Below are 12,590 nucleotides of genomic sequence, written 5' to 3'. Positions count from 1 at the left end.
AATTGATTTTTTTTTTTTTTTTTTTTTTTACAAGGCAAATATATTTACTCCTGAAGGAGGGTGCACACACACAGGGTCTGGCCACACCTCACACTGAGCTGGTGGTCCGCTCAGGGTTTTATGTCTGAATCCTCATCTGTCCCTTACTCTTGATTGGTAAGAGCTGAGGCTCACAGTCTTGTGCATTTGGCTAATTTAAAGGAATAAGGGAGGGGTTTACCTCTGCCATTTCAAAATGGTGGCCCCAGGGGAGCTCCAAGTCATGCAAGACAAAATGGTGGCTGCCTAATCTCCCTTCTTCGACAGAAAAGATTACTTGTTTATTCTCATAATTCTCCCCTTTTCTTATTTAACTCTTTTCTTCAAACTTGGCTAACACTTGTTGATTATTTTGCTGTTTGGTCAGTGCAGTTTTAATTAACCTTTGGATAACATCCCATTACTGTAACTCCTAACCCTATTAGCATGGGTACCATCATTCCCTTCCATTTTCTGAACCATTTCTCTAGTCCAGTGGTCGGCAAACTCATTAGTCAACAGAGCCGCAGTTTGCTGACCACTGCTCTAGTCAATCAGAGAAAGGATCAGCAATTCCAGGATTCTCAGCTCACTCATTAGCTAGAGTTGATAATCCCTGTAGGGCCTTAGTGACGGTCCGTTGTTGGGGATGAATGTACAACATTGGCCACCCATCATTACACAAACTCCTTTTTCTGCCAGAATCATATCCAAGGCCAACCTATTCTCTCCCACATCATCCTGCTGGTGGCATCTAGCTGTTCAGCTATACCTTTAACTTCATCTCAAGTATAGTTAACAAGCCTTTGCTGGTTATAGGAAATATAATTAATCTAACCTATATTCCTATTTACAGTGGGCCACCAGAATAGGACAGATTCAATTCCTGCAGCAATCTGATTTCTAGCCTTAAACTCCTTTGGCACTCCTCCTGGAACCCCAATGGGATCTGTGTAAATATGAGGAATCAAAGGAGCCCCCTGGACTCTCCTCTTCCTAGTCTGTCTGTCCCTTGAAAAAGGTTTATGCCAACGTGCAAAGGATAGCCAATTGTATCAGAGCGCAGTTCCACCCCATTTGCTGGGCAAGGCCACAAGTCAGGTTCCCCATAACACCACCAGACATCAGCACGGGGTATCGGCAGTGCAGCATGATGGGCTTCTGAGGATACTCAGCCATTTACACATCTGGATAAATTTTCTATAAACTCTTGAGTACTGTCCCCCCACCGCTTTGAGAGGTAGGAGGTATAGTTTATGTCAGAGGACGGGGGTCGGATCATTTTGGGGGGGGGGTGGTCCTTGCTCTTTACCTCTGTTGAATGGGAACAACAGGAAGAGAGTCTTACAGGAAGAGTTTCCCCAGGCGGTTTCCTCCTGATACAGGGCAAGAATGTATTCCATCCTGTTACAGTATGAGGTCCATCCGAATGGAAATGGGACCACTTGGGCTTCTAGCCTTCCTGCCACACAAGTGTAACAGTTGCTTTTATTTAGGGCGCATACAGAGTATTTAATCGACTCCACCCAGGCATTCATTCCCTTATAGCCTACTTCTGTTTGCGTGGTGGTGACAGTGGCCTAGGGGATCTTGTCCTGTGACATCTCCTAAATCCTGTCTTAGCCAATATTTTGGCCTATAGGCTGAAATATCCAAGACATTCAAGTTATCTGTAATCAATAACTTAACTGGGTAAGCATGATTCTGATTGTACACATTTCCCCAGCCCACATTGTAAGCCCCTGCAATTTGCCAGATCCCTAAAGCAAATAGACAGCTTACAGTTTCTTTAGTGTTAATTTCAAGGGGATATGTCCTTGTATGGTTGTCCAAGTTGAGGTGTCTCCACAGAGAAGCTGGTGGTCCACCTGTAACCCGTGTGTAATGGGTCCAACCTCGTTCTGCAGTCTGAACAGCATCCTATGTATTCAATAGTAGCTTCTCTTTTTAAAATTCTTTTTTTTTAAATTTTGTGCTCTGTCTGGGTGTTTCATTGCTTTCTCTTCTTACTCATTGATTTTTACTTCTACTTCATCCAGTTCGCTGTTGAACCCTCTATTGTATTTTCCAGTTCAGTTATAATTTGTTTGGTCCTTTTTTATATTTTCCATCTCTTAAAGTTCTCATGTTCATCTGCAGTTCAGTGAGCAATTTTATGACTATTACTTTGAACTCTTTGTCAGGTAGGTTGCTTATCTGTTAAATTAAGGTATTTTTTCTGGGTTAGTTTTGTTCTTTGATTTGACCCATATTTGTTCCCTCATTTTGCCTGACTCCCTGTGTTTGTCTATATGTATTAGGCAAAATAGTCCTGAAGGAGTGACCTACCTTGTGTAGGAGATGATCTGTGGGACCCAGAGGCACAATCTCCACTTGCTACCAGAGCCAGGTGCTCAAGGTGCATCCCTTATGTAGGCTGTGCTTACCTATGGCCTGTGGCAGGACCAGCTTCAGTGTGAGATGGGCAGGTTGCAGGTGCTCATCTGGCTTGGCTGTGGTGCAGCTGATGTGTGGGGAGGGTGGGGTGTGGTGTGCTTGCCTGGCTGGTTGTAATGTGGCTGCTGTTTGGGCTGTTTGACTGGCGTGGGGTAGGAAGATTGCTCTACCAGTGCTAGCAGGCTAGAGGAAGGGTACCAAAAATGGCACGTACCAGTTCTATTACCAGCAAGTTAGAATGAGATTGCAAAAATGGTGCCAGCCAGAGCTTCTGTTCCCCGGGGAAAGTCTTAGCAGGTTCTTGCCTCTCTGGCAGCCAGATTAAGTTGTAAGTGGGTCTCCCTCACTTATGGTCTAGGCTTTTTCAAACTGTTGCTTTTGTGCTGGATCTCAGGGTGAGTGGGTCTGCACATGAACCCTTTAAGAGCAATTCTCCATTCCTTACAGCTGGCTCTATGTTTTTTCTGGATATAATCCCCATTGCTTTTCAAAACCAGACATTTTGGGGGCTTGTTTTTCGGTGCCAGATCCAAAAGTTGGGGGGTGCTTAATGTGGGGCATAATCCCTTCACTCTTCGAGGGAGAATTCCATATTTTTCTGTATTCCTTCTGGTTGTAGGTCTGTCACCACATCTGGAGTAGGGACTCAGGTGTGACCATGTCTCTGCCTTTCCTACCCATCTTGATGCATCTCTTTTATCATTTGCTGTGGAGGTGCTGTTTCTCTAGCTCTCGGGTCCTTTTCAGGAGAAAATTAAATTTGTTGTATCTGTGGGAGGTGAGTTCAGGGTCTTCCTATTCCTGTCCTGAAATAAAATCTTCAGTTTTAAATCTTGATATCCACTGTTTACATGAGGCACTAGTTGGCTCTGAGCCATCCCCTGGCTTATTGCACTTACTTGTGGCCCGGTGCACGAATTCATGCACATTGAAAGGAAATTAATTAGAAGAAATATTTTAATATCACAGCAAGCTAACCCACGGCCGATTCTGTGAGGAATCGGGCTCTCCTCTCTGGGTCTGGGGTGCGGGTGAACCAGATTCAGGGCTGACAGTCCCAGGAGCAAGCTAACCCAGGGCCAGCAACCTAACCTACCGGTTGGAGTGTCTGCCCCCTGGTGGTCAGTGCACATCATAGCTACTGGTCGAACGGTTACTTAGGCTTTTATATATATATACTAGTGGCCCGGTGCACAAAATTTGTGCATGGGGTGGGTGTCCCTCAGCCCGGCCTGCACCCTCTCCAATCTGGGACCCCTCGGGGGACATCCTTCTCGCAATCCGGGACCGCTGGCTCCTAACCGCTCACCTGCCTGCCAGCCTGATCGCCCCTAACCACTCTTCCTGCTGGCCTGCTCCCCCCCAATAGCCCTTCCTCACCGGTCTGATTGCCCCCAACTGCCCCCTCTGCTGGCCTGATCGCCCCCAACTGCCCCCCACTGCCAGCCTGCTCACCCCCAACTACCCCCCCCTGCCGGCCTGCTCGCCCCCAACTGACCCTCCCCCCCCCCCCCCCCCCCGCCGGCCTGATCACTCCCAACTGCCCTCCCCTCCTGGCCTGATCGCCCCTAACCACCTCTGCCTCGGCCCTGCCACCATGGCTTTGTCCAGAAGGACGTCCGGAAGGTGTCCCAGTCTAATTAGCATATTACCCTTTTATTAGTATAGAGAATAGAGGCCTGGTGCATGGGTGGGGGCTGGCTGGTCTTCCCTAAAGGGAGTCCTGGATCAGGGTGGGGGTCCCCTTGGGGGGTGGGGCCGGCCTGGGCGAGGGGCTGATGGCCGTTTGCAGGCTGGCCATGCCCCCATTGGGGTGAGGGTCCCCGCTGGGGGCTGGCTGGGCCTGGGCAAGGGGCTGATGGCCGTTTGCAGGCTGGCCATGCCCCCATTGGGGTGAGGGTCCCCGCTGGGAGATGTGGCCAGCCTGGGTGAGGGGCTGAGGGCCATTTGGGGGCGGTTTGCAGGCCAGCCAAGCCCCTGGCTTTGTCCAGAAGGACATCCAGAAGGTCTCCGGAAGGTCTCCTGGTCTAATTAGCATATTACTCTTATTAGTATAGACTGGAGGCCCAGTGCACAAAATTTGTGCATGGGTAGGGTCCCTAGCAGTTGCTGGCTGCCGGCCGGGGCCTCCCTTCCCCTGGCTGTCTGCCGCCACTGCGCCCTGGTGGTCAGCGCACGTCTGACTCCCAGTTGGTTGAACTCCTGCCTGTGGGGACAATTTGCATATTAGCCTTTTATTATATAGGATAGATGTTCTGCACCACACAGCTTAGCACTTAATTTTATGCTGTTATTTTTGCAATTAAAGTATGTATGTATTGTAGACTTATCTCTCCCAGTAGAGGTCTGGGACCATATTATACTACCTTAGTGATTCTTACAGTCCATTAAATACTTTGTTGTATATCATTTGTTTCTTCTCTACTCTCATAACTTGAGATCAAGTTTGTGTTGCTTGCTAGTGTTTTTTTACAATTTGATGGCTGACTTTTTATTACATAAATATTCAAACATATCCTAAAGTGGATGGAATTGTCTAATGAACCCTTATGTACCATGACCCAGCCTCAACATATGATCTTATTTTATTTATTCCCCCATTTACCACCTGTCTTCTCCTCCCAGTTGCTTGGTAATTTTGGAAACATCCCAAATATCTTTCATCTGCAAATACTTCAGTGTGTACAGTTTTTCTTAGTAATTTATCTCTGGCCAGGGCTTTTTCAGCATTTTAGCCAATCCTAGTTTCATTGATATCTTATACTAGAGGCCTCTCGTAATCCGGGATTCCCTGAGGGATGTAGTAGTGTGTGAAGCAGCAGGTGGCCGGGAAGGAGCCCGAGCCCGGGCTGGGGCTGTGCCGCTCCCGCTCATCCCGGCCCTGCTGCGCCTGCCGCTGCTGCCACTCTATAAAGCTGTTGTAGCGGCAGGAGAGGCTCACGCTGCTACAGCTGCCCGGTGTCTGGCGCCCATCAGTCAGCTGAGCGGCACTCCCGCTGTGGGAGTGCCCTGACTACCAGGGGCAGCTCTTGCGTTGAGCATCTGCCCCCTGGTGGTCAGTGCACATCATAGTGACTGATCAAATGGTCGAACAGTCGACCGGTCAAATGGGCACTTAGGGTTTTATATATATAGATAATTTTTGTTTGCTCTGACTTAGAATCTGAACTTTGACTAATTTCAGTAAAAAATTTAGTGTAGTTACTATGCATAACATACTGCTATGGGGTATGTAAAGATAAATGAACACAGACCCCACCCTTAAGGAGCTATTATAGTTTAAGAGATAAAAAAGATTTTTGAAAACACAGATTGTTGTAAGTACTAAAATGAGGTGAGATCAAAGTGTGTGTGTGGAGGCATCAATTTTTTAAAAGGGAAGATTGATATAGGCTTCATAGAGAAGATAGTATTTGAGAGAAGGGAGAAGCAGAGGGGGGTAAGTGAATGTCTGTTTATAGGCTTTTTCTATGTGGCGGCTCTGAATATCATGTCCAGTAACATTTGACTTCACAGAGCTCACATAGAGCTACTGGGCAGAGAGTCATACAGGGAAGTGCTAGAGCTGAATTGGAATTCAGGTATGTGTGACTTATGTCACGCCTTGAGGTAGGCCTTCACCTATCTTAGGTTTTCCACAAGAGAATATAGTGGAGGAGGGGAAATGGTGGGTAAGGATTTTCCAGGTGGAAGGACTAGTGTTCCTAAATATAAATATAAGTATACAAGTTTTCCAGGGACCCAGCAGTAATCCAGGGTGGCTAGAATTTAGGGATTTTGAAGGAGCATCCAGTAGGAGATAAAGCTGACTTCTATGTGGTATAGTAAAATCATGGAAGGCTTCAAAGGCTGTATTAAGGAGTTTAGACATTGTTCCATTTTACTTCAGGAGCTGTTGAAAAGTTCTTTGAGGTGGGGAGAAAATCAGTCAGACCTGAACCATAGTGTGTGTCTCTGAGATTGCCCCTTGTTTCCCATACTTTTCTTCTTAAAACTTTCCTAATTAGGCACACAGGAACCAACTGTAACCTTCTATTTCAGTTCACCTAAATAGTGACCAGCCCCTGTGCTTGACGATGCTATAGGATAAATAGGAAGAAAAAAAACTTTTAAATGGTTCTTAGGTGAGTGACCGATAGGCTCACTGGGAAAGTATCTGTGAAGTGACTGTGTTTCATGTTTTGTCTGTCATCTTGAGTTAATTATAAGATTTTTTAGAAAGAGTTGTACTTGTAAATCTCGAACATACAAATAAATTGCAAAACTGAAAATAATACAAAGAACTCCTGTGTGTCTTTTATACAGATCACCATTGTTAACGTTTTGCTCCATTTGCTTGTCGTTTGTACTCTTTATCGTTACATTTTTTTGCTCTGTCTCTGTCTGTACATTAATTTTTTTTCTGAACTGTTCATTATGATCCTTTATCCGTAATACTATTTCCTAAGAATAGGGATATTTTCTTGCATAATCATAGTATAGTTATTAACTTCAGCAAATTTAACATTGATATACTTTAATCTGCCATTCATATTCCAATTTGACTTGCCTTTTTAATGTTATCTAAACTGCATACATCCCACAGTCCACTGTATCATAACTTTTAATAAATATTTGATTGTCAGCAGTGATTTATTTCTAGCATTAAACTTAATTTTTTTAACAGCTTTCTTATCTGAAATTCTGTGCTTAACTCTCTAAGGTGATTCGGGATGTGATAAATGTGCACATGGAAGAACTCAGTAATAATTGGCAAGAAGAGCAGGAAAAAGCAGAGGATGATGCTGAAAAGTATGTCATTGTGTTTATTGGTGAAAATATTCTCTTTTTAAACCCTTACTTATAATCGTTTAAGTTTTAGTATTTCCAAGGGCATTAGTAGCACACTGGAATTCATCAGAGCACTTATTGTTTCTCTTCATTGCTTAGGATTATTACACTGGAGTTGTAAAACATGTTATAAAAACTATGTCTCTCTGCCCTCTTATATGACATGTAAGATTACACATACTTATTTAGATACTGTATCATTGGTCTGATGCAGAACATTAACTTTAGGCTGGTGCACACTGAAGACCAGTGAAGAAAGTGAACTGATGAATGGTCCTGTCTATGTTTCAGGAGAGAAGAAAGGCGATCAGCTTCAGTAGATTCACGGCAGTCTGGTGGAAGCTATTTGGATGCTGAGTGTTCACGGCATAGAAGGGATCGGAGTAGGAGCCCACATAAACGAAAAAGAAATAAAGATAAAGATAAAAATTGGGACTCAAGAAGGAGGAAAGAGAGGTAAGTCTAACATTGTTTTGTCCAACAGTGAATTGTTTACCTTTAAAAGGTAGCATTTCTTAAGTAATGTGTAGGTGGACAGTTAATTGTGTTAAAAAGGTGTTTGCTTTTTTTCCTGCTGCTTCCTTCCTCCCTTCAACTGTCCCTCTCTCTTTTTTTGTTTTCTTCCTTTGCTAATTCCTAAGGTGTAGGGTGTATAGTGTCAGTGAGAAGATCCAAACTTTAATAGCAGTTTTGCCCTGTGAATATCCCTCATAAAATTTTAATAGATGAGAGATATGAACTAATGCTAAAGTAATAAATTGAAAGCAATTGAGGTCTATTCCTATATTTCAGCCTCTTACTGGGCATCTGCCTAGATCCCATGTTCAGTGGGGCTATACCTGAAGTTATCCTTTTCTCACTCTGTTCCTCTTTCCCAGCATTTCCTGTCCTGGTTAATGAATGACCATCATTTGTTCATCTGAGCCAGAAATCAAGGAGTCATGTTAGATACTCCTTTCTTATTCCTTTCTATCTAGTCTTAATAGCTGTCAGTTCTACCTGAAGAGTCCTCATTTACTCCTCCTCTTCCTCTGTCATTATTGCTGTCCATCTGGAAAAGGTTGGTTGTTTTCCTAATTGCTCTACCTGTCTAGAAGCTTGTTCCTTATGGATTCATCTCTACCCTGCTGCCAGAGTGAACTTTCTTACAACTCTTCAGTGGCAAAGGTCATATTCCTTAGAATGGCTCTCAAGGATCAGGGCATCTGCCTACTTATCCTTGTATTTTGCCACTACCCATGAAATGGGTAGCTAGTGCTTTAGCCAGCCCGAATTACTAGTTTCTCATCCACACTGTGCTACATTTCTACCTTGCCATGTCATTTTCTGCTGCCTAAGGCCTGCTTGGTAAAGTCCTCATCTTTTAAGACCCAGCTTAGTCATTCCCATGAAGCTGTTTTTCACTCACTCAAATAAAGCTGATCTTTTCCATTTTGTTACCTGTCTACCTGGCACATGCGTAATTATTACTCTCCCTACTAGGCTGTGAGCTCTTTGAGGGCAGGCCCATGTCTTAGTAGGATTTATGTGCACAGTGCTTGTCTGATAAATGTGCTCGCAAATGATACCTTATCTCTCCAGGGCCGCTGGTGATCAGGAAATTGTAAGGCTTATTGGTTTAATAATTTTACTTATCTTACTATCATTCAGTTCAAGGATTTAAAGCTAGCTATGATATAGTTGTTCTCTTATGAAAATTAAATATTTGCTTAGTAATCCCTTTTGATTCATATAATTAATGAAATTTTATAATAATTTTATACAAATTAACTCTTGATTAGTTATCAGAAATCATGCTGTTTAACTTCTTCCTGGTTTATTAGTGCTTTTTCCACAAGTAAATTTTGATATGTCTGATCAATCCCTATTGACTTAAATTCATTAGACAGCCTCAAAATCTAAACATGAATAATTTTCTTTTAAAGAAGATAAACTGAGTATTAGCAGAAATGTTAATAGGCTAATCTTTGATATTCTCCCTGAGATAGAATGAGTTGAGACAGGAGCCAGGATAAAGACATCAGACAGTTTCTAATATCTCCTCTGACTTTAATATTCTATTTGAAATGAATTCTCTGATCATCAGCCATTCAAAGTTAATTTTAAAGTGGAGCTCCAAATGTAGCTTTTAAAAAATTCATTTTATTTATCCCCATCTCAATTTTTTCCCTTAGATTTAATGATGTGGTTTCCATATTTACTCTTTAAAAATCACTTTTCAGTTCTAAATGCATATTTTAATTTGTCCTGGTCTGTATCTGATGTATGAATTATTATTTTAAAGCTCTTCTATTGAAATGTCCATCTTTTATGATAGTTTTTATTTTTACCCCTTTCATTTCAGGGATGGGGAAAGACATCATAGTCATAAAAGAAGAAAGCAAAAAGTATAAATTAAGTATTCATGCATGTTTTAATTATGCTAATGGCAAGATAACTAATATGCTGATACTTTCATTGTAATTGCTTTGAATAGGGGAAAATGTTTATATGACCTGTTTAGTGCTCAGATCACTATTTTTCCGTAAGTGCTTATGTCTCAAACCATGAGTACACTGTTTTACCCTATAACTTTGTTTTCCATATATTTTAATAGATGACTGCTTCCTGTTACTAATTTTGTTTTTTTTTCTTTTTTGATAATTTATGTATCAGAAAATTCTTTAATTCAGTACTTAAATTATATAAATAATACACGAATGCATTCTCATTGTAAAAAATTAAACCTTACAGAACACCATCTCCCATTCCTATGGCCACCCCAGTGGTAACTGCTATTTACCACTATACTGGTGAGTTGTAATAGAGAAAAGCAACCTAAATATCTGTCAGGAGGGAAAAGGCCTGGCTAAATAAAATGCACTATAGTCATATAACAGATTATTTATATCAGATTTTAAAAATAAACTTTATATGAACATGGATACATTTCAGAAACATAATGTTAAGTGACAACAGCAAGTTGCAGAAAGATATATACAGTACTATACATTTTCAATGGCTATATATGTATGTAAATATATTTGTAAAGGTTCAGAAGAACCCATATCAAACTCACAGCAGTGATTATTTGGGGGAGACAGTATAAATGGGATAGATAAGGGGTGGCAGTGAAGATTGGGAGGGTTGTCAAAGGAAACTTTAGCTTTATCCATAATACATTATTTTCTTAAAAATAAGGTATTCAGCCCGGCCAGTGTGGCTCATGGTTGAGCTTTATCCCATGGACCAGGAGGTCATGGTTTAATTGCTGGTTCAGGGCACATGCGCCAATAGGGGGTGTGCAAGAGGCAGCCGATCGATGTTTTTATCGCTCCTTCTCCCTTTCTCTCTCTGAAATCAATAAAAACATATTTTTTAAAAATGAAAAAAATAAGGTATTCATATTTTACTTGTTAATTAAAAATTGTCATTTTCTTTTTTTCTAAATGAACTCTTAAAAATATACTGTCATTTTGTTTTGTTTGTAAATGAAATTTATTGAGGTGCTGTTTACATAAAATAAAGTGCATCTATTTTAAGTGTAATTTTCATTGAGTTATTAAAAGGCATACTTGGGTTTTTAGTAGAAAAGTAAGTGGAAAGGGAGTGGGATGGTGGGGTTGTGGAAAAATCGGATAGATGATCTAAGATGTAACCAGAGTTCTTTTGAAGCATCCATCTTATATAAAAACTGCTGTTTGAAATTTTAACCCTGCTATTTTGGCTTCTGTAAATGCTTGCTTGCTTAAATAATAAGGAAAAAAAGACTACTCCAGAGAGGCCATAACCCTTCCCCAGATGAAGTTATCAGTGCTGGCACCAGGCCAAGCCTTTGGTTGAGGTCTCAAAGCCCCAGCACATAGGGCTCTTTAAGAACTTGCAGAGGGGACCAGAAAACCCCCTATTTGGGAAACAAAGAAGATAAAAACATATACTGAATAGGGAAAGTTCCTCCATGTTGGGGCCGGAATTTGAAATACAGTTTCTCTCGGCCCGCGCATAATAATAAAGTGTAACTCCATCTCTCTAAGCGTTGCTTGGTTCTTCTCCAGTCTTCTGTAACACTTTGAAGTCCAAAATTTTAAGTAACTACTGCAAACTATCCTATAAAATGTGGAATTAAGTAAGAGGTATTTGATCCTTGAACATATTAATTTTCCATGCTTACCTATTTGTGTTTCGGACTCCATCAATATAACCCTCATGCCTTGCATATAATAGTTGTTAATTAATTTTAAATTTTGATGAGCATTTGAAGACCCCTTACACCTAACATCGGACTTTTTATTCATAAAGGGCTGATGTTAACAATTACTATAACTGCTATCCATTTTATTCATCCACTAAGTCCCAGCTCAGATGACATCTTTTCACCTACATTTCTGATCTACTGTGTAAATTTTCTCTCTTGAATGCTTTCAAAAGCACTAAGGATAGTTAATGTTTATTGAGCACTTACTATTGAGTAGATTAAAAACCCATGAGAACGTGGTAACCACGCCCTTTGCCTCGTGGAATCTGGCTATAAAATAAAAGAGACGGCTTACAGGCTGTGACGCTGTTGCTAGCTCTCCATCAGAGAGGACAGTGTCCCACCCAGACCCAGCTTTTTTCTCTTGTCTGTCTTTTCTCAATCCTTCACTGCCCCCTCTCAGGCTCACTGAACCTGGCTGAGCTGGCTCGGCACAAAAAAATAAAATATACAGTAAAGTTACCATTTTTTAAGTGTATAGTTCAGTGGCATTACACACCTTCCATTGTTGTACAACCATCACCACCATCCATCTCCAGAACGCTTTCATCTTCCCCAACTGAAACTGCCCATTAAACAACAACTCTCCATTCTCTGCCCCACAAGCCACTGGGAACCACCATTCTGCTTTCTGTCTATGCATTTGTGCCTGGCTTATTTCCCTTGGCATAGTGCTTTCAAGGTGCATCCATGTAGTGTGTGTCAAAATTTCTTTTTAAAATTAAATATTTCATTGTATGTATATGTCATATTTTGTGTATTCATCTGTGCACTAAAATGTGTTGCTTCCACTTTTTGTTCTTTCCACACTACTGTGAACATGGGCTCAAAATATTTGTTTGAATCTCTGTTTTCAATTCTTTTGAGTGCATACCTAGAATTATAACTGCTGGGTCATAAGATAACTGTTTAATTTTTTGAGAAACCACCTTAATGTTTTCCACAGTGTTTGTATATTTTCACATTCTCATCAGTATACCAGGGATCCAGTTTCTCTACATCCTTTTCAACACTTGTTATTTCTGGTGTTATTTTGTTTTTTGATAATAGCCATCTTAATGGGTGTAAATTG

General features: G+C 41.4%; 1 protein-coding gene across 1 annotated transcript in view; it reads left to right on the top strand.

Annotated features, from left to right (window-relative positions):
* The window catches only part of SNRNP48 (small nuclear ribonucleoprotein U11/U12 subunit 48), a 28,326-nt gene extending 17,032 nt beyond the window's left edge, over positions 1-11,294 (top strand). The window contains exons 7-9 of the mRNA XM_080654057.1: positions 7,157-7,245; positions 7,576-7,740; positions 9,629-11,294. Of these exons, the coding sequence (XP_080510183.1) occupies positions 7,157-7,245; positions 7,576-7,740; positions 9,629-9,677 (303 nt within the window). The 3' untranslated portion in view covers positions 9,678-11,294. The remainder of the gene's footprint in view (positions 1-7,156; positions 7,246-7,575; positions 7,741-9,628) is intronic.
* The last annotated feature ends 1,296 nt before the right edge of the window (positions 11,295-12,590 follow it).

The sequence above is a fragment of the Plecotus auritus genome (genome assembly GCF_963455305.1).
Source record: "Plecotus auritus genome assembly, chromosome: 2".
In the NCBI taxonomy this organism is placed as follows: Eukaryota; Metazoa; Chordata; class Mammalia; order Chiroptera; family Vespertilionidae; genus Plecotus; species Plecotus auritus.
The sequence above is the reverse complement of the archived record's forward strand: the minus strand, read 5'-3'. Positions and strand labels throughout refer to the sequence as shown.